Source organism: Diaphorina citri, unplaced genomic scaffold (genome assembly GCF_000475195.1).
Source record: "Diaphorina citri unplaced genomic scaffold, Diaci psyllid genome assembly version 1.1 scaffold587, whole genome shotgun sequence".
NCBI lineage: Eukaryota > Metazoa > Arthropoda > Insecta > Hemiptera > Psyllidae > Diaphorina > Diaphorina citri.
Window position 1 is genome coordinate 148,575 of NW_007378021.1, and position 21,073 is coordinate 169,647.

A 21,073-nucleotide genomic window follows, 5' to 3' on the forward strand; every position below is an offset into this window, starting at 1 on the left:
TCCGCATTTTTATTGTTCCAAGGGCTAAAAGACTGAAAGAAAATGAAGCAGTTTAGTTTATAAGAGCAGAAAGTACACAATATGAAAATCTTACATAAGGTATATTTGTAGAAATTTAAAATAAAATACATTAAAATTGGATCAAAGGATCTACAAGGTAATAGTTAAAAAATGGAAAAAATAAAGTGATTGAGTATAATAAGTGGCCGATTAAAAACATTACGTGACTGAAGTGATAAGCACTCAAATAACCAAGTTGAATTTGAATCTTGGGTCAAAATTTGTTCTTGGCAAGATATGGACAAACAAGAAACTAGAGATTTAGATACTTGGGGAAAATAAAATATATACCAACACCTACCAATTAGTTTAATTTGCCTTTAAACTGAAAATTGACTAGATGTAATATAACAGTCAAAACATTAGTCTACCTATATATAATCACCAGGCTAAATTACATGTTAAATTCACAAAAATAAAATACTCATCTTAAAAAAAAAGGAGTCATGGTGAAACTATATCAGTCCTCACATCTAAAATGAAACACTATAAAACTTAAAGCACCTAAAATAAAAGAAACATTCCAGAAAAGAAAAAAGCTAGCAAGAAGTGTGTTCAATCCCAACCAAGATATGGACTTTGTTCTTGGTATCATTCTAATCACCAGGCTAAATTACATGTTAAATTCACAAAAATAAAATACTCATCTTAAAAAAAAAAGAGTCATGGTGAAACTATATCAGTCCTCACATCTAAAATGAAACACTATAAAACTTAAAGCACCTACAATAAAAGAAACATTCCAGAAAAGAAAAAAGCTAGCAAGAAGTGTGTTCAATCCCAACCAAGATATGGACTTTGTTCTTGGTATCATTTAAAAATGTGTCCACAATAAAGGTGACCTAATTCTGGGGTAGAGGGAATTTTTAGTCCCATTCAAGTAGTATGAATTATTTCTGAGACCATAGGAGGAAAACATTGAGGCACATTATGAGTTGTATCCAAAGTCATCTCCAGACCTCACTAGACTATTTAAATTCGACCAAGTAAGTGGCAGTTTTTTTCTTCCTTTTTTAATAAAAGAGGTTTTTAATAGAGGGAATCGAACCCGCTACCTAGCGCTTACAAGGCAGACGCTCTACCCTCTAAGCTAACTAGGCTGGTAGAGAGGTTTTTTTTATGGAGGGAACTGTAACAACGGAGGTCTTATCGTCCCGAAATAGATGAGAGAAGAAGGACAGGCTAGGGAGCCAGTCGTTCGAGAATGAACCTTAGAAAATGTGTCCACAATAAAGGTGACCTAATTCTGGGGTAGAGGGAATCTTTAGTCCCATTCAAGTAGTATGAATTATTTCTGAGACCATAGGAGGAAAACATTGAGGCACATTATGAGTTGTATCCAAAGTCATCTGTGCCCTATATCACCGAAATGTGGAAATTCACAAGGTTAGCCACTCACTATCACAGGTATACCTGACAACTGATGAGCAGTGAGCACACCCTATTTAGTAGAACTGACTCGTATCAGTAGGTATACCTGACACCTGATCAGGTCTACCTGATAGTGAGTGGCTGGCCCAAGATACTTTGACTTTGATGATACAGGGACCAAAATGTGGAAATTCACAAGGTTAGCCACAGGTATACCTGACAACTGATGAGCACACCCTATTCGGTAGAACTGACTCTATCAGTAGGTATACCTGACACCTGATCAGGTCTACCTGATAGTGAGTGGCTGGCCCAAGATACTTTGACTTTGATGATACAGGGACCTGAAGGTAAAAATAGGGCCTTTATCAACACAGGCATGGTGGTTCAGCAACCTCACCTTCCTCTGACCCTCGGCCTCCTAATTTGAACGAGTCGGTCCCAATCCCTCCAGCTCCCATTGTTTGGAGTTCCAGGCGAGATCGATTGGATAGGATAAGTTGGCGTCCAATATCAGCGAACATTTCTTCAACACCTTCCCCAGTCTTGCAGGAGGTTTTGTAGGTCGAGCTAATCAGATTGTGGCATTGTTCACTGAAAATAAAGTTGAAAATTCACGTTAAAGAGTTGATCTCAAAAGGTTGTTAATAAAATTAGAGTTCTCTCTATAAAATATCTTCAATCCTATTGAAATTCTGCTTTGTTGGTGTGAGGTCACAAGTTTGATTCCTGCTTGGGGCAAATTTCATCCTAAAGAGATAAAGTTTGTTCTTGGAACAGCTGACTTCCTCCTTGATTTTGGGATTATAAGACCTCTTTTATTACAGTTAACTCTCTCCAAACTCCTAAAAAATTCTCACCAGAAATTTTCCATATCTGCTTCTGTGACTTGAGGGGTTGTGCCTTCCAGATCTGACTTATTTCCACAGAGAAATATTTTGGCATTCTCAGCGTAGGTGACAATTTCAAGCAAGTGCTGTGAGAGGACATGAAACGAGGCAGCATTGTCAAGAGAGAACACTAGGATTGCAGCTTCGGCAAATTTGTAATAACTAGATGTAATTGAAGCAACACGCTCCATGCCACCTGTATCCCATAGTTGCATCTGGAATGGAATTGAACAAATTAAAATGAAGTACTACAATTATTTTAAAGACAGTACTCGTTCAGAAGCCACAATAAAAAGTTGCTACAAAAAAGAGCTGTCACAAATGAGCAGTGACCAGTGTTATTAGGTATAAGGTTAGGCTAAATGCAAAGAGAAGTTTTCACAACTAATTATTAACAGTGTTATTATACGGTTAGGTTAAGCACAAAAAGGAGCTTTCTTTTTCATTGTTGTGACTTCTGAAAAATTACCTTCAAGACTTCTAGATTTGCAAAGTTGTATAAGCTAAACCCATCTTATGGGGCTCTTTACCCGTACACCTAAACTTAATTTCAGATAGACTTAGAAGCACATTCAATATACCTGTATTGATCTATCATCTACTTTATACTCCTTATTGAAGTTATCTAATCCTAGGGTTGATTTTCGGCTTGATGATGAGATGAACGTGTCATAAGCATAGCGTCGGAACAGTGAACTTTTACCAACACCATACTCTCCACACAGGATTACTTTTTGTTCAGGAACTTTGATTGATGCCATTTTGATCTAAGTTAGAATAAGTAGGTACTTCAGGTGCTTATCTGGAAAATAGAAAGCAATTTTTGTAAGAAGGTTTTTCTAATGAAAATCAAAGAGACTGTGATGAAATGGGAGATTTTTAAGAGGTTTGATAGAGGGAACTGTAGCTGCTAAGGTCTTAAATCAAATCCCAAAATCAAAGAGAAAAGGAAGACAGGACAGGAGTAAGCCAGCTGATAAGAGAACAAACATCCATTCAGGATAGTATCCACACTGGGTGGGAATCAAACCCACAGCCTAGTGCTTAGAAGACAGACTGCTACCAACCAAGTAGACTGACAAACAAATGGAAGAAAGCCAGCCATTCCAAGAACAAACTTAATAGACACATACAGACAAATTACCTACCTTGGGGGAATCCTCAACATGATAACAAGTCCAGAGGATCCATTGAAGAAGGAACAGGGGTCTGTCAATCAATATACTCTGGATACAGTTTTAGGCAAGATAGGTAGGTAAGACTGCTCTTCTTGAAATGGTGAATTTCTCCTACAGGTCCCAACGTGCAGACAGTTTCCTTATGTTCACTTTCACATTTTCTTCTTCTTTATGTCTATTCTTCTGTCACCACATCCACCATCACAAAGGAAGAAGGAGAAAGAAAACTTTTCTCTTATGTTCTCACTAGTGGTTCTCATATACTTATTCTTATGTTTACTCACAAAACTTGCTCTCTCTCACTCACAAAATAGTCTGGCTGAGGGACTATAAACAGAGAGTAGATCAGCATCTAGCTAAGAAACTATTATAAACAGGGAGAAGACTAGCCCAAATTTCCTCACGCTATATCAATAGCAAAGGTTGAGTGCGAAGGGCATCCCACTCGGAAAATTTTGTTTAGCCCAAACCAGTTGGCCTCAAAGCGATCACTCTAAAGCTGATTGAGAGGCCGACATCAAACCCCGACCCCATCTGAACATGGGAAAAGGCGAAGAAGAAGAAGAAGAAGAAGAAGAAGAAGAAGAAGAAGAAGAAGACAAAACTCGTATTCTTATTTTAAACATTTGAAAAAAAAAAAAATAATAAATCTCAGTTATTACTTACTATTACTGTTTTGTCAAACTCGAATCTAAAGTTGCTTGGACCTTGGAGGGTAGCACATTTCCTTTGTGAGCACAGGGACATGGGTGTGATTCTCGCCCGGGAGAAAGAAAGTGAGTGAGCAAGGAAAGAAGAAGAAGAAGAAGAAAAGTGTTGAACTGAAACCTTTGGCTGGAGTGAGTGTAATAATACCCATTCTCTGCTATTATTAGTTAGGTTTATATTAGACGCTTTCCGTCTGACCCAGGTTTCCTTGAAGCCTACAAAGTAGGTGAAACTCGAGTCGGATGAGAGTCAACAATTAAGTGATCAAAAAACATACAACGGTAAGCAGTAATCCCATCTGTCACAGAAGTTGCTTACAAAGCCTCAGGTACAGATTTAATTTTTTCGTTTTCCAGGGTTTCCTCAATTCGTTTTCCAAGACCACAGACCAAGTACTTCTCTCACACACGGTCAAAGATCACAACGACGAGTGACTGTCTGAGACATCTCATGCTGAAGCTATTTCCGGCACGTTGCGTCTTATTTTAACGAAAACGGCAAGATGGCATAGTCTAACACTCGTATTTATGAACAAGAAATCGTTCTTAGATCAGTCTCAAGTCAAAATTGACCAATCAAATGCCTTGAGACTATGCTTAGCACGAACTTAAGAGCCAGCATTTTGTTCATAAATAAGAACTTCGCTGTTTCAATTGTTTCAGCCCCTCACGTGTCCAAATAATGAAATATTATTTCACGTTAAACGGACAGAGAGGATAGAGAGATAAGCACGTTTTAGCTTCTGCATATATGATTTGCATACAATACAAACTCTTAGATACGGTTCTTATGCATGGCTCTATGTATTTCCTGTTAAATTCTTTCGTTATCTCTATTTCATGTTTAATTATTGTTATCTCTACTTGGTTCATGTTTCATTATTTCTTTATCTTTATTTAAGGTAAAAAAAAGGTGCTCCATTTGAGTGAATTGATCGTAGTATTCATCCATTATTTGATTTATCTCTATCTACTTATCATCTCATTATTTCTATTTCATCTTTCTTTATTTCGTTATCTCTAGTTCATGTTTAGTTATTTATATTTTTTGTTTCATTATTACTTTATCTTTATTTTCTGTTTCCTTATTTCGTTATTCATAACAGATCTCTTTCATGTTCCAAAATATCGTCATTTTTTTATTTCATGTTTCAATATTGATATATCCTTACTCCCTGTTTCATTATTTCGTTATATCTATTCCATGTTTCATTATTTCGTTATATTGTGCTTCCAGGCGGAACAGGTGCAGCAAGAGGCGTGTGATAAGTTTGAGCAAATGTCTGATAAGGCTAAGGAAGGTAAGTTTTGACAATCTTCATTGAATTTTATCTTATCGTCCCTAAATTAAAGAGAGCAGGAGATACTTTTGGGGTGCCCAGTTTGTTGTTAATGAGTTAATGGTTTATTCAATTGAATTTTATCTTATCGTCCCTAAATTAAAGAGAGCAGGAGATACTTTTGGGGTGCCCAGTTTGTTGTTAATGAGTTAATGGTGCTGTGTGTAGATATAAGGGACACACCGGCATATCCTATCTGTTATGGACGCGGTTCGCGGTTTATCGCTCTTTTTAACCGCAAGTCGCTATGCCCGACAGTAGATAAATATTGGTTTTTGTAAAATATATGCTAATTGAAATGCAAAAGACCTAATCGGGCCCAAAATTTAATGAGAAAATTCTGGTATGGACAGAAAATTAGGCTAAGAAAAAATGGAGAAATAAATTTAGGTACGTGGTACAGACGACCGGAGATAGAAACAGTATCTCGAAGAAGAGAAAATCAATATTGCACACAAAAGGGGTAGAGTAAAAATTCTGTAGGTCTTTTCATTTAGGTACATATTAAATTTATACATGGGGAAACCATATTCAATCTGTCACCTCATTTAGATATAGACTAAAAAGAGATTAGAGTATTAGAGCCGGGATAGTCTTTATTATAGGCCGAGAGTCGCGTCGCTTCCAAACTCTTGACGTTCGCGAGCCTCCCGGCACGCTTGATTTAATTTGAGAGACAATTCAAATAAAAAATAATCTCGCTTACTTCTTCTTTATATCATCCCATATTTTCATCTCATAGTTTCCTTGGAAAAGTTCTGGCTGGGCATCAACTGGAGAGTGTGAAGGTCTTTGGACTGGAGGACGAATTTCGTGTTCCCAACGGGGATAATGACTAGTCCGAGGTTTTCAATTCTGCTAGACACTTCTTTAGAATGTTCACCTGAGACTGAAAACAAAACAACAAAAATAAAAGGTTTAAAAGGTGTCTTTATGTCAGTGATCTAATTTCAAGACGAATGACCCCTCACTTCCTGGCGGATCACTTTTAAAAATAATAATAGTGCTTGTTCATTTTTCTTGAATAGGACTTTTGCCCCAGAAGTACTCAGTAGGCTACTACTATTGAGGTGAAATTCTCAAACATAATTGGTACAAAATCACAAATTCCGTACAAAGTTGTTTTTCTTACCTCTGCATGTTTGATTTCAAGTTCTGCCAATTCCATTAAATTCTTCTTGAAAGCTTCCACTCGTCTCTTAAAAGTGTCTTTATGTCAGTGATCTAATTTCGAGGCGTTGAATGACCCCTCACTTCCTGGCGGATCACTTTTAAAAATAATAATAATGCTTGTTCATTTTTCTTGAATAGGACTTTTGCCCCAGAAGTACTCAGTAGGCTACTACTATTGAGGTCAAATTCTCAAACATAATTGGTACAAAATTACGAATTCCATACAAAGTTGTTTTTCTTACCTCTGCATGTTTGATTTCAAGTTCTGCCAATTCCATTAAATTCTTCTTGAAAGCTTCCACTCGTCTCTCTTTAAAATCGTTCAATTCTGAAATGTACATCGAAATAAAGGTCATGTTAGGGATACTGCTCCATAAGGTTATTATTTCAGCACCAGTCTAAATGGTGGAATGCTGAAAGTAGGAATTGCAATGACTGGGCAATTAAATAAAGTTGTGTAGAAAAATAAATAAATAAAATACAAATGGTATGAAAACAAGCAGACTAGATTGCTGCTACATGTGGTAGAATAATGATTTTTAGTGAACTGAGAAGCTAGCATAAGCAGTTCAGATAAGATAATCCTGCAGGTGTTTCATTTGTTATTCCTTTGTTTAAACCATATTAGACTACTTACCATCATTAGATTGGCTAGATGTTTTTGCTTTCACTCTCTTTGTTTTCTTATAATCCACATCATCAGAATCATCTTCAACAATCTTCCACTTTGCCCTTTTTCTCTCCAATACGTACTGGGATCTATTTATGGGGAACTCTTTGTTTTTAGCCAACGGGATTATCATGACGAACGGATCAACTTGAAATTTAAAATTCACTGAATAAATTTCAGCATTTCACCATTTAGACTGGTGCTGAAATAATAACCTTATGGAGCAGTATCCCTAACATGACCTTTATTTCGATGTACATTTCAGAATTGAACGAATGCTGAAATTTATTCAGTGAATTTTAAATTTTAAGTTGATCCGTTCGTCATGATAATCCCGTTGGCTAAAAACAAAGAGTTCCCCATAAATAGATCCCAGTACGTATTGGAGGGAAAAAATAGCAAAGTGGAAGATTGTCAAAACTTACCTTCCTTAGCCTTATCAGACATTTGCTCAAACTTATCACACGCCTCTTGCTGCACCTGTTCCGCCTGGAAGCACAATACAACGAAATAATGAAACATGGAATAGATATAACGAAATAATGAAACAGGGAGTAAGGATATATCAATATTGAAACATGAAATAAAAATGACGATATTTTGGAACATGAAAGAGATCTATTATGAATAACGAAATAATGAAACAGAAAATAAAGATAAAGTAATAATAAAACAAAAAATAAAAATAACTAAACATGAACTAGAGATAACGAAATAAAGAAAGATGAAATAGAAATAATGAGATTATAAGTAGATAGAGATAAATCAAATAATGGATGAATACTACGATCAATTCACTCAAATGGAGCACCTTTTTTTTTACCTTAAATAAAGATAAAGAAATAATGAAACATGAACCAAGTAGAGATAACAATAATTAAACATGAAATAGAGATAACGAAAGAATTTAACAGGAAATACATTGAGCCATGCATAAGTACCATATCTAAGAAATTGTATTGTATGCAAATCATATAATATGCAGAAGCTAAAACGTGCTTATCTCTCTATCCTCTCTGCCTGTTTAACGTGAAATAATTCTAATATTTCATTATTTCGACACGTGAGGGGCTGAAACAATTGAAACAGCGAAGTTCTTATTTATGAACAAAATGCTGGCTCTTAAGTTCGTGCTAAGCATAGTCTGAGAGAGAAAAAAAATAATAATAAAAACAAACAGTTTGTGTAAATAAAGACTGAGCATCGCTTCGAACTCTTGACGTTCGTGCACCTCCCGGAAAGCTTGATTAAAATATTTAATTTATTAGATAGATAGGTATAATATGTTGAAAGCCTAGTTAGCTTGGATTGTAGCTGCATTTTAAGCGTTAGGTCATGGCAAGGGTTCGATTTCCGCTGGGGACGGACTTCATAAGATTCGCTACACAGATAAGATCCGTTCTCGGAACGAATGGCTTCCTACTATCCTATCTTTCTTCTATCTTCCATTCCGGGCCGACAAGAAGGCGGCTGTTTTTAACAGTTCCCCCTATCAAAGAAGAAAAGAAAGAAAAAAACCAAGTCCTATTTGGAAAAAAAGCTAACAAATAGGTAATAATGATCTCTTTTTTCCATCTCACCTTTTCGTTTGAACGTCATCCGATCAGCCCGAGTCGTGGCCTCTTTCAAATGATTGTGATGCCATCTTGCCGTTTTCGTTAAAATGAGAAGCAACGTGCCGGAAATAGCTTCAGCATGAGATGTCTCAGACAGTCACTCGTCCAGATCCAGATACCAACTATACCTTGTTATGTTGAACTTCAGTGAACTATTGTAAACAAGTGCATTAAATTAGGTTCCTCTATTTCCATCTCCCCCTTCAAAATTGTCGACTTTTCAGGTCCGCAATAAACTCTTTGTCTGTCGCAGTGCCATCCGCCTGTCTAGACCTTATCTACAGCAATTATAGCACAAGCTAAGCGCAATACAGTAATGTACAATACATAGAAAAAGAAATACAGGAGGACGAAATTAATTAAAGAAAAAAAAATCAACATTTAAGGCAGGATAAACAGTCAAGAGATCAAGGCAAATCGAGCATCACAAGTGAGACCCTTTTCTTATTTTGCGGTTACCACATCGTTCCAGAGGCTCTAACTAATCTAATAGTCAGTTTACTCCAGTCTGTATCAATATCCTCTCTTTGAAACGACCCGAAAGCGAATTGGTTTCCACATCGTTCCAGAGGCTCTAACTAATCTAATAGTCAGTTTACTCCAGTCTGTATCAATATCCTCTCTTTGAAACGACCCGAAAGCGAGCAGCTTTAGAATAATTCCTAGATTCATGCATGGTACAAAAAAAAACAAACAATTCAAAAATTCAATCTGGGAAAACCCACTCACCTCCACAACTTCTTGAGGCTTGAAATCAAACAAAAAAGTACAAGACGAATTATCAAAACGATTTTTGATCCGTAAAGATCAGATTAAAAAAAAAAAAAAAAAAAAAAAAAAAAAATTTTTTTCGCCCTAATTCCTAGATTCATGCATGGTACAAAAAATACAAACAATTCAAAAATTCAATCTGAGAAAACCCACTCACCTCCACAACTTCTTGAGGCTTGAAATCAAACAAAAAAGTACAAGACAAATTATCAAAACGATTTTTGATCCGTAAAGATCAGATTAAAAAAAAAAAAAAAAAATGTTTTCGACCCAAACGATTTTTGATCCGTAAAGATCAGATTAAAAAAAAAAAAAGAAAATGTTTTCGACCCTGACTTTTACCATATGGCTAGGCCTAATTAGGGCTGCTGGGTGAAGTCAAATTTCGATGACAGACAAATCAGCTGAATATTTGTAAAAAGGGTTGTCCCTAATATGCAAAAGATAAAGGGAACTCCCTAATATGCAAAAGATAAAGATAAAGGGAAATAATGAGTTTTTCCTCCTAATTCTCACATGCGCCCACAATCCTACGAACAAAAAAAACCTTTTTCTTCCATAAAAGTTAAGCAACGTTGTGTGTGGTTGGCATTCGGATAGGTGACCATTTGGGCAATAGCGTGCTGCTGGCTTTTCCCAGTCCCACTCAGGCTGGGTGAGGTTATTGTGAGCAGGCAGCCAGCTTGTTGCCATAGGCGGTTCTTGCCTAAATTTTTGGGGGGGCTTGATTTTGAAGGTACACCTTCAAAAATTTGATTTAGCTTTATGTAAAAAAAATCTGCTGTGAACATCACACGACTTTCCTTATCCTATTGAATGATGCTTATTTGAGTATTATTATTAGGCTGGGTGAGGTTATTGTGAGCAGGCAGCCAGCTTGTTGCCGAACGAAGGATAAAATCCCCGCCTGCACTAAAACCCTTAGCATGAAACAAACAAAATCTGTTACCCATAACACTGGATGCAAAGGTATTATTCTACCTATGCATTAAGAATTACATTTCAATTAGCATATATTTTACAAAAACCAATATTTATCTACTGTCGGGCATAGCGACTTGCGGTTAAAAAGAGCGATAAACCGCGTCCATAACAGATAGGATATGCCGGTGTGTCCCTTATATCTACACACAGCACCATTAACTCATTAACAACAAACTGGGCACCTTCTTCAACTCCTGGAACTCCTATGACTCCTAGAAACCTTGAATCTCCTGGAACTCCTACGACTCCTAGAAACCTTACAAAAAAAAAATCCTTATTTTCTTACTTCTCTAGGAGAGTCAATCTGTCAAGTAGCAACATATTAATATAGGAAAAAGAACAACGTCTTCACTTGACTTTTGTTGGTGCGTGGTCACAAGTTTGATTCCTGCTTGGGGCAAATTTCATCCTAAAGAGATAAAGTTTGTTCTTGGAACAGCTGACTTTCTCCTTGATTTTGGGATTATAAGACCTCTTTTATTACAGTTAACTCTCTCCAAACAGTCCAAACTCCTAAAAAATTCTCACCAGAAATTTTCCATATCTGCTTCTGTGACTTGAGGGGTTGTGCCTTCCAGATCTGACTTATTTCCACAGAGAAATATTTTGGCATTCTCAGCATAGGTGACAATTTCAAGCAAGTGCTGTGAGAGGACATGAAATGAGGCAGCATTGTCAAGAGAGAACACTAGGATTGCAGCTTCGGCAAATTTGTAATAACTAGATGTAATTGAAGCAACACGCTCCATGCCACCTGTATCCCATAGTTGCATCTGGAATGGAATTAAACAAATTAAAATGAAGTACTACAATTTTAAAGACAGTACTCGTTCAGAAGCCACAATAAAAAGTTGCTACAAAAAAGAGCTGTCACAAATGAGCAGTGACCAGTGTTATTAGGTATAAGGTTAGGCTAAATGCAAAGAGAAGTTTTCACAACTAATTAACAGTGTAATTATACGGTTAGGTGAAGCACAAAAGGGAGCTTTCTTTTTCATTGTTGTGACTTCTGAAGAATTACCTTCAAGACTTCTAGATTTGCAAAGTTGTATAAGCTAAACCCATCTTTTGGGGCTCTTTACCCCTACACCTAAACTTAATTTCAGATAGACTTAGAAGCACATTCAATATACCTGTATTGATCTATCATCTACTTTATACTCCTTATTGAAGCCAAATTTCAAGTCTCTAGCTCATACCGTTCCCGAGATATTGTTAAACTAGACCGAAAACCGCGAACTACATAGGTACCGAATTTCAAGTCTCTAGCTCATACTGTTCCCGAGATATTGTTAAACTAGACCGAAAACCGCCAAAAAGCCGTAAAATGCCGCCAACCAATGCACCGATCTTAACCAAAAGTTTCGTGTCGCATCCTTGTCACATTGACAGCTTCATACCAAATTTCAAGTCGCTAGCTCTTACCGTTCTCGAGATATTTTGTTTACAGACACACAGATACACATTTCGTGTTGCATCCTTGTCACATTGACAGCTACATACCAAAATTCAAGTCGCTAGCTCTTACCGTTCTCGAGATATTTTGTTTACAGACACACAGAAACACACACGGACCAATGGCTGAAACTTTGGATTTAGGCTCTAGGGACCTCAAAACGTGTTTTGGCATCAAAAACTGACCATCCATAAACAACTTGAACAACAGACTTAAAAAATTGAATACCTATGTAGCACCAACCTTTGTATACCTACAAAGAAGAAGAGACCGCCTTAACATAATAAAAATAAGTATACAAAACATAAGTATTATCTTGTAACATCTGAATTCTGAGCCGAACCCAACATCTGGTATTTTGAAACACATCTGCATTCAAAATTGGACACCCCGGAAGTTTTAGCGAAATAAAGAAGTTCTTATGAAGAAGACAGGATCGGACCAAAAACAGAACTTTTTTTTTTCATTATTATTTATGTATGTAGGTACGTAGGTAGTTGAACAATGAACATGGACATTATTTTGGATAATTTTTCTCAGAATCGGACAAATCGTTCGAGAATTATAACCAAACAAACATACAGAGTTTAGGTATATCTTTAGTTTATCTAAAGAAAAATCGATTAACTCAAAACTCGAATCTCACTTCGGTCGTTTAACTTTGTTCCTCTATTTTCTTCTTTTCCGGACTTAACTTCAAGCCGCCCCCCTCACACGTGAGTTCAAACAGATTTCTCCTCTTTGAATTTTTTATCCGTTCTATTTCGAGAGAGAAGAGATAATTTCCGTGTAAAAATTGCAGATGGGAAATAAATCCGCAGATATCACAAGAACGAGAAAATGCGGGCTTTGTAAATTTTACACAAAGTACCTCTACCTACCTACATAGCGAGAGACTTGGTGAAATTGACGGTGTGTTTATGAACAGGGCTGAGATGAGCTCGGACGACGTGAGATAGCTGTCCCGGCGGCAATTTTTAAAATTCATTTTATACCTCAGAATGAAAAAAAGCTAGTCTGAAATTGAGTAAGAAAGGCTGATATTTTTCGTTTTTTTGATGGTTTGAAACATGAAATCGGACCCTTTACTTTTTTACAAACATTTGGCTTAACCAAGCATAAGTGAATCAAAAGTCCAACATACATAGTTAACGCAGCTTGGATTTAGCATCAGGATTAGTAGCTTTGTTTAATCAAACAGGTTAATCCAGCTGATCAAAGGGTTAATCAAGCTCTTATTATTCAAAGAGCAGGGTTAATTCAGCTTCTATTAATCAGAAGAAAATAACACTGCAATGTTTCAACTTAAAGCATAATAAAAAGGCAAGATACACCATTACAGTCATGTCGAGTACCCTTTCAAGTTGTCGAGTATTGTATTTTAATGAGCTACGCCGGAGAGACCCTGAAAAGTGAAAGGGTTACTCTCGTATGTTCAGAAATGTTTGATGTTCAGACAAAATGAAAATTTCACATAAATGGTCTGTTATGTAAGAAGAAGAAAGCAAGAAGAAGAAGAAAGAAAGTAAAAAAATGTTAATCAGAGACACCTTAAGGAATTTCAACCATGACAAACACTTTTTAATGACACATTTTTTCAGGCGCACAAACTGGCTTGTTCTTCTACCCCAAGAAATTGAATTAAAAGTGAACAACTTTTTTTTTTCAACCAAAGAGATTCCGCTTTGGACCACCACACTTGCTGCCACAGGCCACTTTTGTATTTTCAAATGGTTATCTGAAAGAGGGCCTGTGAGTGAAATTTTGCTATTTTTTTTTATGGAAAAAAAAAACAAGAATTAAAAAAGTATGTCTCTCATGTTAAGGGAGATGTTTTAATACATAGGTTTCTGTAGTAAACACCATGGAAAATGTTTGGCAGTCAGGGTGTTGAATTGAATATTCATATCTCCTTGGTTGAATAATGAAAAAGTCCGATCATAAAATACGGCTGTATTTGAATTGAAGTCAAAGCACACTTACCGCATGGACATCCTTGTTTTTAGTTCGGGCGCGTTCCAAATTCCGGTTTGCATTCTCGTAGTCCGCCAAACATCGTAATCTCCGATACAGGAGACGTTTGGCGGCATCTGGAGATGTTTTCATACATAGGTTTCTGTGGTAAACACCATGGAAAATGTTTGGCAGTCAGGGTGTTGAATTGAAAATTCATATCTCCTTGGTTGAATAATGAAAAAGTCCGATCATAAAATACGGCTGTATTTGAATTGAAATCAAAGCACACTTACCGCATGGACATCCTTGTTTTTGGTTCGGGCGCGTTCCAAATTCCGGTTTGCATTCTCGTAGTCCGCCAAACATCGTAATCTCCGATACAGGAGACGTTTGGCGGCATCTGAATCTCGCATGTAGTAGCGTAGCGTGTCCGACAATTTGAGGTCCTCGTCACACGCTATTCGGCCCTCCACTTTCTGCAAGAACAAAGAAAAACCAGCTTAGTGGTAGGTAGCGCGTCTGCCTTGTAAGCGCTAGGCTGCGGGTTCGATTCCCACCCGGGCAGATTTTATCCTGAACGGATAATGTTCGTTCTCGGAACGGCTGGTTTTCTCCATTTATGTCTTCTTTCGATCTTCGATTTCGGAACGGTAAAAAATTAACAGTTACAGTTCCCTCTGTCAAACCTCTTTAAAAAAGTATTGATTGATATTCAACTATTTTACTACAACTCGAAATCTACTTACTCTCAGCTTTTCCAAGGTCTCAGCAACTTTGTACAGGAATTTATCTAAGTCTTTGTGATCTGTCGTTGCCAGCTGTACCAGTCCTGTTGAGATCTTAATGAACGAATCCGCTACATCTGGAAATAGAAATAATAATAATAATAAAAACAGTTTGTGTAAATAAAGACTGAGCATCGCTTCGAACTCGTGACGTTCGTGCACCTCCTGGAAAGCTTGATTAAAATATTTAATTTATTAGACAGATAGGTATAATATGTTGAAAGCCTAGTTAGCTTGGATTGTAGCTGCATTTTAAGCGTTAGGTCATGGCAAGGGTTCGATTTCCGCCGGAGACGGACTTCATAAGATTCGCTACACAGATAAGATCCGTTCTCGGAACGAATGGCTTCCTACTATCCTATCTTTCTTCCATCTTCCATTCCGGGACGACAAGAAGACCGCTGTTTTTAACAGTTCCCCCTATCAAAGAAGAAAAGAAAGAAAAAAAGTCCTATTTGGAAAAAAAGCTAACAAATAGGTAAGTAATAATGATCTCTTTTTTCCATCTCACCTTTTCGTTTGAACGTCATCCGATCAGCCCGAGTCGTGGCCTCTTTCAAATGATTGTGATACTCGTGCAGGAAGTTGTTTTCATTCTCAAAGAAGTCGTTGTGATCTTTGACCGTGTGTGAGAGAAGTACTTGGTCTGTGGTCTTGGAAAACGAATTGAGGAAACCCTGGAAAACGAAAAAATCAAATATGTACCTGAGGCTTTGTAAGCAACTTCTGTGACAGATGGGATTACTGCTTACCGCTGTATGTTTTTTGATCACTTAATTGTTGACTCTCATCCGACTCGAGTTTCACCTACTTTGTAGGCTTCAAGGAAACTTGGGTTGGACGGAAAGCGTCTAATATAAACCTAACCAATAATAGCAGAGAATGGGTATTACTACACTCACTCCAGCCAAAGGTTTCAGTTCAACACTTTTCTTCTTCTTCTTCTTCTTCTTCTTCTTCTTCTTCTTCTTCTTCTTCTTCTTTGCTTGCTCACTCACTTTCTTTCCCCCGGGTGAGAATCACACCCATGTCCCTGTGCTCACAAGGGAAATGTGCTACCCCAAGCAACTTTAGATTCGAGTTTGACAAAACAGTAATAGTAATAATTGAGTTTTATTTTATTATTATTTTGTTTTGTTTTGTTTTTTTAATGTTTAAAATAAGAATACAAGTTTTGTCTTCTTCTTCTTCTTCTTCTTCTTCTTCTTCTTCTTCTTCTTCTTCTTCTTTGCCTTTTCCCATGTACAGATGGGGTCGGCGTTTGTCGTCGGCCTCTCAATCAGCTTTTAGAGTGATCGCTTTGAGGCCAACTGGTTTTGGCTAAACAAAATTTTCCGAGTGGGATGCCCTTTGCACTCAACCTTCGCTATTGATATAGCGTGAGGAAATTGGGGCTAGTCTTCTCCCTGTTTATAGTCCCCTATATAGCTAGACGCTGATCTACTCTCTGTTTATAGTCCCTCAGCCAGACTATTTTGTGAGTGAGAGAGAGCAAGTTTTGTGAGTGAACATAGGAATAAGTTATGAGAACCACTAGTGAGAACATAAGAAGAGAAAAAGTTTTCTTTCTCCTTCTTCCTTTGTGATGGTGGATGTGGTGACAAATTAATATAATTTGAGAATCTCCTTACCTCCAGCATTTCCATCTTGTTTTTCGACCTCACCGACAGATCTTGGTTGTACTGTAGAAACACATGGAACTGATGGTCAAGACGAAATACCGGGTGTTGCGCAAGTCTCGTCAGGAACATTTCATGCATGGCTACAGTTTTCTTGAATGTGGCTAGGTATTCTCTGAAATGGTTAGATTGTGAATATACGATTTAGAAATATATTATCCTGATCAATTGGTAGAAATTTTGGAACCATAAAAAGTCAGTAGCTATTTGGAACTTTTTTTTTTACTAAACAAATATTACAATATAAACTTCCCAGAAGGAACTTCTTTCCTGTAATATGTTAAATACTCCCCCCCCCCTCAAAGTCATGATGGAGAGAACTGTAGAGTAATTGCTAAGGTCTCATAGTTCATTCCAAAAGTGGAGAGAGAAGGAAGACAGGATAGTAGACAGGCAGCATTAGTCTCACTTACGCTTCTAGTTCCTGTTTCATTTTGATAAATTCTTCTTTGGTCATTGTACCTTCTCCTTCACCAAGCTTTTGTAGTTTTTCCCTAGACGAGTCAAAGTCAGGTCTAGGAGGGGCAGGTGGAATCTGAAAAATGAAAATAGAAAATTACAGTTTGATAAAGAAAATAAACTTCTTTTTTCTTCATAAGAAAAATAATCTCAAATACTTACACATTTCATGCAAGTACCTAATTGTATTTATATTCTTTGATTTAGGGTTAACAGTTGCATCTTATGTGTGTTTCTTAACATTTATTTACTTATCTATCTACATACTCTATATCACTTTCATTTGATATGTACTTATGCAAGTAATAAGTGAAAATAATTATTATACTACATGAGAAATAGTACACAATAAAATAATTAAAAACTTACAATGTAGCCTGCATAAGCTTCATTCTCTTCAAATCTATCATGGAGCCAGACAAATTCTTCATGTTGCCTTACAACAATTACAGTTCGATAAAGGAAATAAACTTCTTTTTTCTTCATAAGAAAAAGAATCTCAAATACTTACACATTTATTGCAAGTAACTAATTGTATTTATATTCTTTGATTTAGGGTTAACAGTTGCATCATATGTGTGTTTCTTAACATTTATTTACTTATCTATCTACATACCCTATATCACTTTCATTTGATATGTACTTGTGCAAGTAATAAATAAAAATAATTATTATACTACATGAGAAATAGTACACAATAAAATAGTAAAAACTTACAATGTAGCCTGCATAAGCTTCATTCTCTTCAAATCTATCATGGAGCCAGACAAATTCTTCATGTTGCCTTACAACAACACTCTTTAACGTAAATTTTCAATTTTATTTTCAGTGAACAATGCCACAATCTGATTAGCTCGACCTACAAAACCTCCTGCAAGACTGGGGAAGGTGTTGAAGAAATGTTCGCTTACAACAATGTACTCGGACTTTGGAAACTCTCTCAATGTGGTCTGAAAATGAGAATATTAATAAGGAATATAATGCAAAGTAAGGTAAAACACCCAGTTATCGACACCCTTAAGGATTTTTTCATTTTTAATTTGCTATAACTCGTCCATTTATTGAATGAGAATAATAATAAGGAATATAATGCAAAGTAGTGGAGCTTATTTAAAAGTTGGGGTCTACTCAGCTTTGAGAGGGCCATTGGGTAGCTGTCTGAAAAAGGGTAGTGATCAGAATTGCAAGCAAGCAAAATAGACAACACATTAAACTTTGAAAACAAGATAGCTTTTGAAAACTCTCATATGTGACACTTATGTAATGAGAGTAATAACTTTTGTTACAGGCACTTACCTTTGTATGAACTGTGAATTTCACTTTTTCCTTTTCACTGAGTGCATCAGATATATCAACTATTAGAACATTATCATTCAGATCTATATTCTCTGATCGTGCACTCTTCTTTCCCGAGACCAATTGATCATCATTCAAGGACTCCTCAACTAAACCCTCCTGAAAAGATGAACAAGTATTGATTAGGTACAATTATTAGAAGCTTAGGGCAAGCAAATTTATTTTGAAGAGGTTTGATAGAGGGTACTGTAACTGCTAAGGACCATTTTTAAGAGGTTTGATAGAGGGTACTGTAACTGCTAAGGACAGGACAGGAGAAAGCCAGCTGTTTCAAGAACAAACATTGTCCATTTAGAATAAAATCCACCCCCTGGTGGGAATCGAGGCAGACAAGCTACCATCCAAGCTAACAGCTAGGCTGGATTTATCATTTGAATAGGTTATAGCAGGGGTTCTCAACCTTTTAGTAAACACGTACCACTTGGAATTTTCAGAGATTTTGACGTACCACCTTATATTTATATATGGCTAGCAAGGTGGAGGTTGCAAGATCGAGACCCACTTATGACATTTTTTTAATGATGTTTCTTGATTCGTTCAATAATAAAATCACGATTTTTTTAGTTTCTTATCAATTATTTTGATTAATTATAGTCTTGAAACCCCACCATTCAACATTTTTTATTGTTATTATATATGACTGCGTACCACCTAAAATGTATCCGCGTACCACCAGTGGTACGCGTACCACCGGTTGAGAACCTCTGATCTATTATTATATATGACTGCGTACCACCTAAAATGTATCCGCGTACCACCAGTGGTACGCGTACCACCGGTTGAGAACCTCTGGGTTATAGCATATGTACCAGGCTTTAAGAAAACCAGGCTATGAAGAGTAGGTACTGTACATGAAAATACAGTAAAGCCTCATCATTTATTATGTGGAAAATTGACACCTCTACCATTCCAGTTCAGAGGTTCTACTGTTAAAGTAAAGGTACTCTTCAGCCTTATTAAACCAGTAAAATGAAGTTGAGAAAATACTTACCATCATTTTATTAAATTTTCAGCAGTCCAACCCTATGATCCAGGCAAATCACAGCTGAGAATGTAAAATGTATCCGTGACTCAATGTGTTGGAAAAAATACCAGAAAAAAAGGGGAGGATATTTATCAGCTATATTGGAAGGTAAATTATTACCTCCCTTTGGGTCTTCTATCTGTTTTTTACTTTAGAAATAGAATAGCAATAGAATGAAAAGGTAGGTAGAACACTTTCCAATATTCCAATAAAATTATTCTTCTCTTTTTCTTTTCTGATTCTGCTTTGGATCTTCGGTTCGGAATAGTTCGGAGTTCGGATCCCTTCCCTTCGGTTCCGAGACTTTGGACTTTTCTCTGTTTTGTGATGTTGTTGGGTGTGTCAAAAGTTTAGGAACGTTTACGATATTTTTCCATTTTTATTTTTCCAGAACTTGATAAGGCTTTTTGGTCAACTGGGAAATCAGTAGGTGCTTTTGATGTTAAATCTCCAATTCACTTTCATTTCTTTTAAAACGCTAAAGACCAGAGACTTTTCAATCCTGTCCATTTTCAGATTTCAGCACAATGCATCGTGTGTAATACACTTTGTGTGAGGGCTACCGTAGTTTTGAAACACAGAGATGCACAGAGGTAAAAATCTTATCAAGCCCGGAACACACGATCAACGTTAATCGGATCGAAGAATGAACGTCGAGCTTTTTCTTCTTTTTCAATAAATAAATAAATAAATAAATAAATACTCCTTTACCTGTCTAAAAAATGGGTTTATATTACTTTTCTTTAGTGATAGATGGGTAAAAATGTTGTAGAATGTCTAAAAAATATAAAAAGAAGTGTTCCTGAAAAAAAAAGTGATAAAAAATTCGGTTTTAGCGCAGAAAAAAATTCGTCAATTCGGCAGTATTCTGCACAGATTGGCAACGGTGTACAAATGTTTACATAACAAGTAGGTACCTACGTCAAGTGAGAAGTTGATAAAAAAAAGTGAAGAAGGAAATAGGAAATAAAAGATCAGATTTTGACCCTAGATTTAGGGACTTTTGAAGGTCTCTTGAGACTTTTTTGAGCATCTAGGGTCTAGGGACTTTTTCGTCGAATTTTTAGGGATTTTTGATTTTTTTAGTGATCTTGAAAAGTGGAAAAACTAGACTAGGAAACGAAAAAGAATAGAAATAAAGAAGAAGAAAATGTGAAAGTGAACATAAGGAAACTGTCTGCACATTGGGACCTGTAGGAGAAATTCACCATTTCAAGAAGAGCAGTCTTACCTACCTATCTTCTTGCCTAAAACTGTATCCAGAGTATATTGATCGACAGACCCCTGTTCCTTCTTCAATGGATCCTCTGGACTTGTTATCATGTTGAGAATTCCCCCGAGGTAGGTAATTTGTCTGTATGTGTCTATTAAGTTTGTTCTTGGAATGGCTGGCTTTCTTCCATTCCTTTGTCAGTCTACTTGGTTGGTAGCATAGCAGTCTGTCTTCTAAGCACTAGGCTGTGGGTTTGATTCCCACCCAGTGTGGATACTATGCTGAATGGATGTTTGTTCTCTTATCGGCTGGCTTACTCCTGTCCTGTCTTCCTTTTCTCTTTGATTTTGGGATTTGATTTAAGACCTTAGCAGCTACAGTTCCC

At 36.6% G+C, this 21,073-nt stretch overlaps 2 protein-coding genes across 8 annotated transcripts; both read right to left on the reverse strand.

Annotated features, from left to right (window-relative positions):
• Window positions 1–1,308: 1,308 nt before the first annotated feature.
• LOC103510347 (probable Ras-related protein Rab7) lies at window positions 1,309–3,677 on the reverse strand. Of its 2 annotated transcripts, XM_008474998.3 has the most exons (5): window positions 3,470–3,677; window positions 2,903–3,123; window positions 2,292–2,536; window positions 1,776–2,025; window positions 1,309–1,609 (listed from the first exon to the last, which is right to left on the reverse strand). In XM_008474998.3, exons 2-4 carry the CDS (start codon window positions 3,080–3,082, stop codon window positions 1,800–1,802), a joined length of 651 nt encoding a protein of 216 aa, XP_008473220.1. In that variant the 5' UTR covers window positions 3,083–3,123; window positions 3,470–3,677; the 3' UTR covers window positions 1,309–1,609; window positions 1,776–1,799. The 2 variants fall into 2 exon arrangements, with proteins under 2 accessions (XP_008473220.1, XP_026680219.1); XM_026824418.1 differs by lacking the exon at window positions 1,309–1,609 and having other exon boundaries at window positions 1,616–2,025.
• A 2,328-nt stretch (window positions 3,678–6,005) lies between these two features.
• Window positions 6,006–19,724, reverse strand: LOC103510348 (sorting nexin-6). Of its 6 annotated transcripts, XM_017444541.2 has the most exons (14): window positions 19,443–19,724; window positions 18,392–18,550; window positions 18,012–18,045; window positions 17,813–17,889; window positions 17,050–17,171; window positions 16,589–16,751; window positions 15,469–15,634; window positions 14,919–15,034; window positions 14,573–14,648; window positions 14,200–14,306; window positions 9,934–9,951; window positions 7,815–7,878; window positions 6,962–7,047; window positions 6,006–6,435 (listed from the first exon to the last, which is right to left on the reverse strand). In XM_017444541.2, exons 1-14 carry the CDS (start codon window positions 19,446–19,448, stop codon window positions 6,382–6,384), a joined length of 1,248 nt encoding a protein of 415 aa, XP_017300030.1. In that variant the 5' UTR covers window positions 19,449–19,724; the 3' UTR covers window positions 6,006–6,381. The 6 variants fall into 6 exon arrangements, with proteins under 6 accessions (XP_017300030.1, XP_017300031.1, XP_026680221.1 ...); XM_017444542.2 differs by lacking the exon at window positions 14,200–14,306 and having other exon boundaries at window positions 14,466–14,648; window positions 17,813–17,879; window positions 18,002–18,045; XM_026824420.1 differs by lacking the exons at window positions 14,200–14,306; window positions 17,813–17,889 and adding an exon at window positions 17,465–17,542 and having other exon boundaries at window positions 14,466–14,648; window positions 18,013–18,045; window positions 19,443–19,723.
• Window positions 19,725–21,073: the final 1,349 nt, after the last annotated feature.

Coding starts and splice junctions, on each gene's coding strand:
- LOC103510347 (XM_008474998.3), bottom strand. CDS start 3,082: ATGGCATCAATCAAAGTTCCTGAACAAAAAGTAATCCTGTGTGGAGAG. Junction 2,537..2,902: donor TAGATGATAGATCAATACAG/GTATATTGAATG, acceptor ATTCCATTCCAG/ATGCAACTATGGGATACAGG. Junction 2,026..2,291: donor GCAGATATGGAAAATTTCTG/GTGAGAATTTTT, acceptor CTTTATTTTCAG/TGAACAATGCCACAATCTGA.
- LOC103510348 (XM_017444541.2), bottom strand. Junction 18,046..18,391: donor AATTCACAGTTCATACAAAG/GTAAGTGCCTGT, acceptor TCTCATTTTCAG/ACCACATTGAGAGAGTTTCC. Junction 6,436..6,961: donor TTGAAATCAAACATGCAGAG/GTAAGAAAAACA, acceptor TTTTGTTTTCAG/TCTCAGGTGAACATTCTAAA.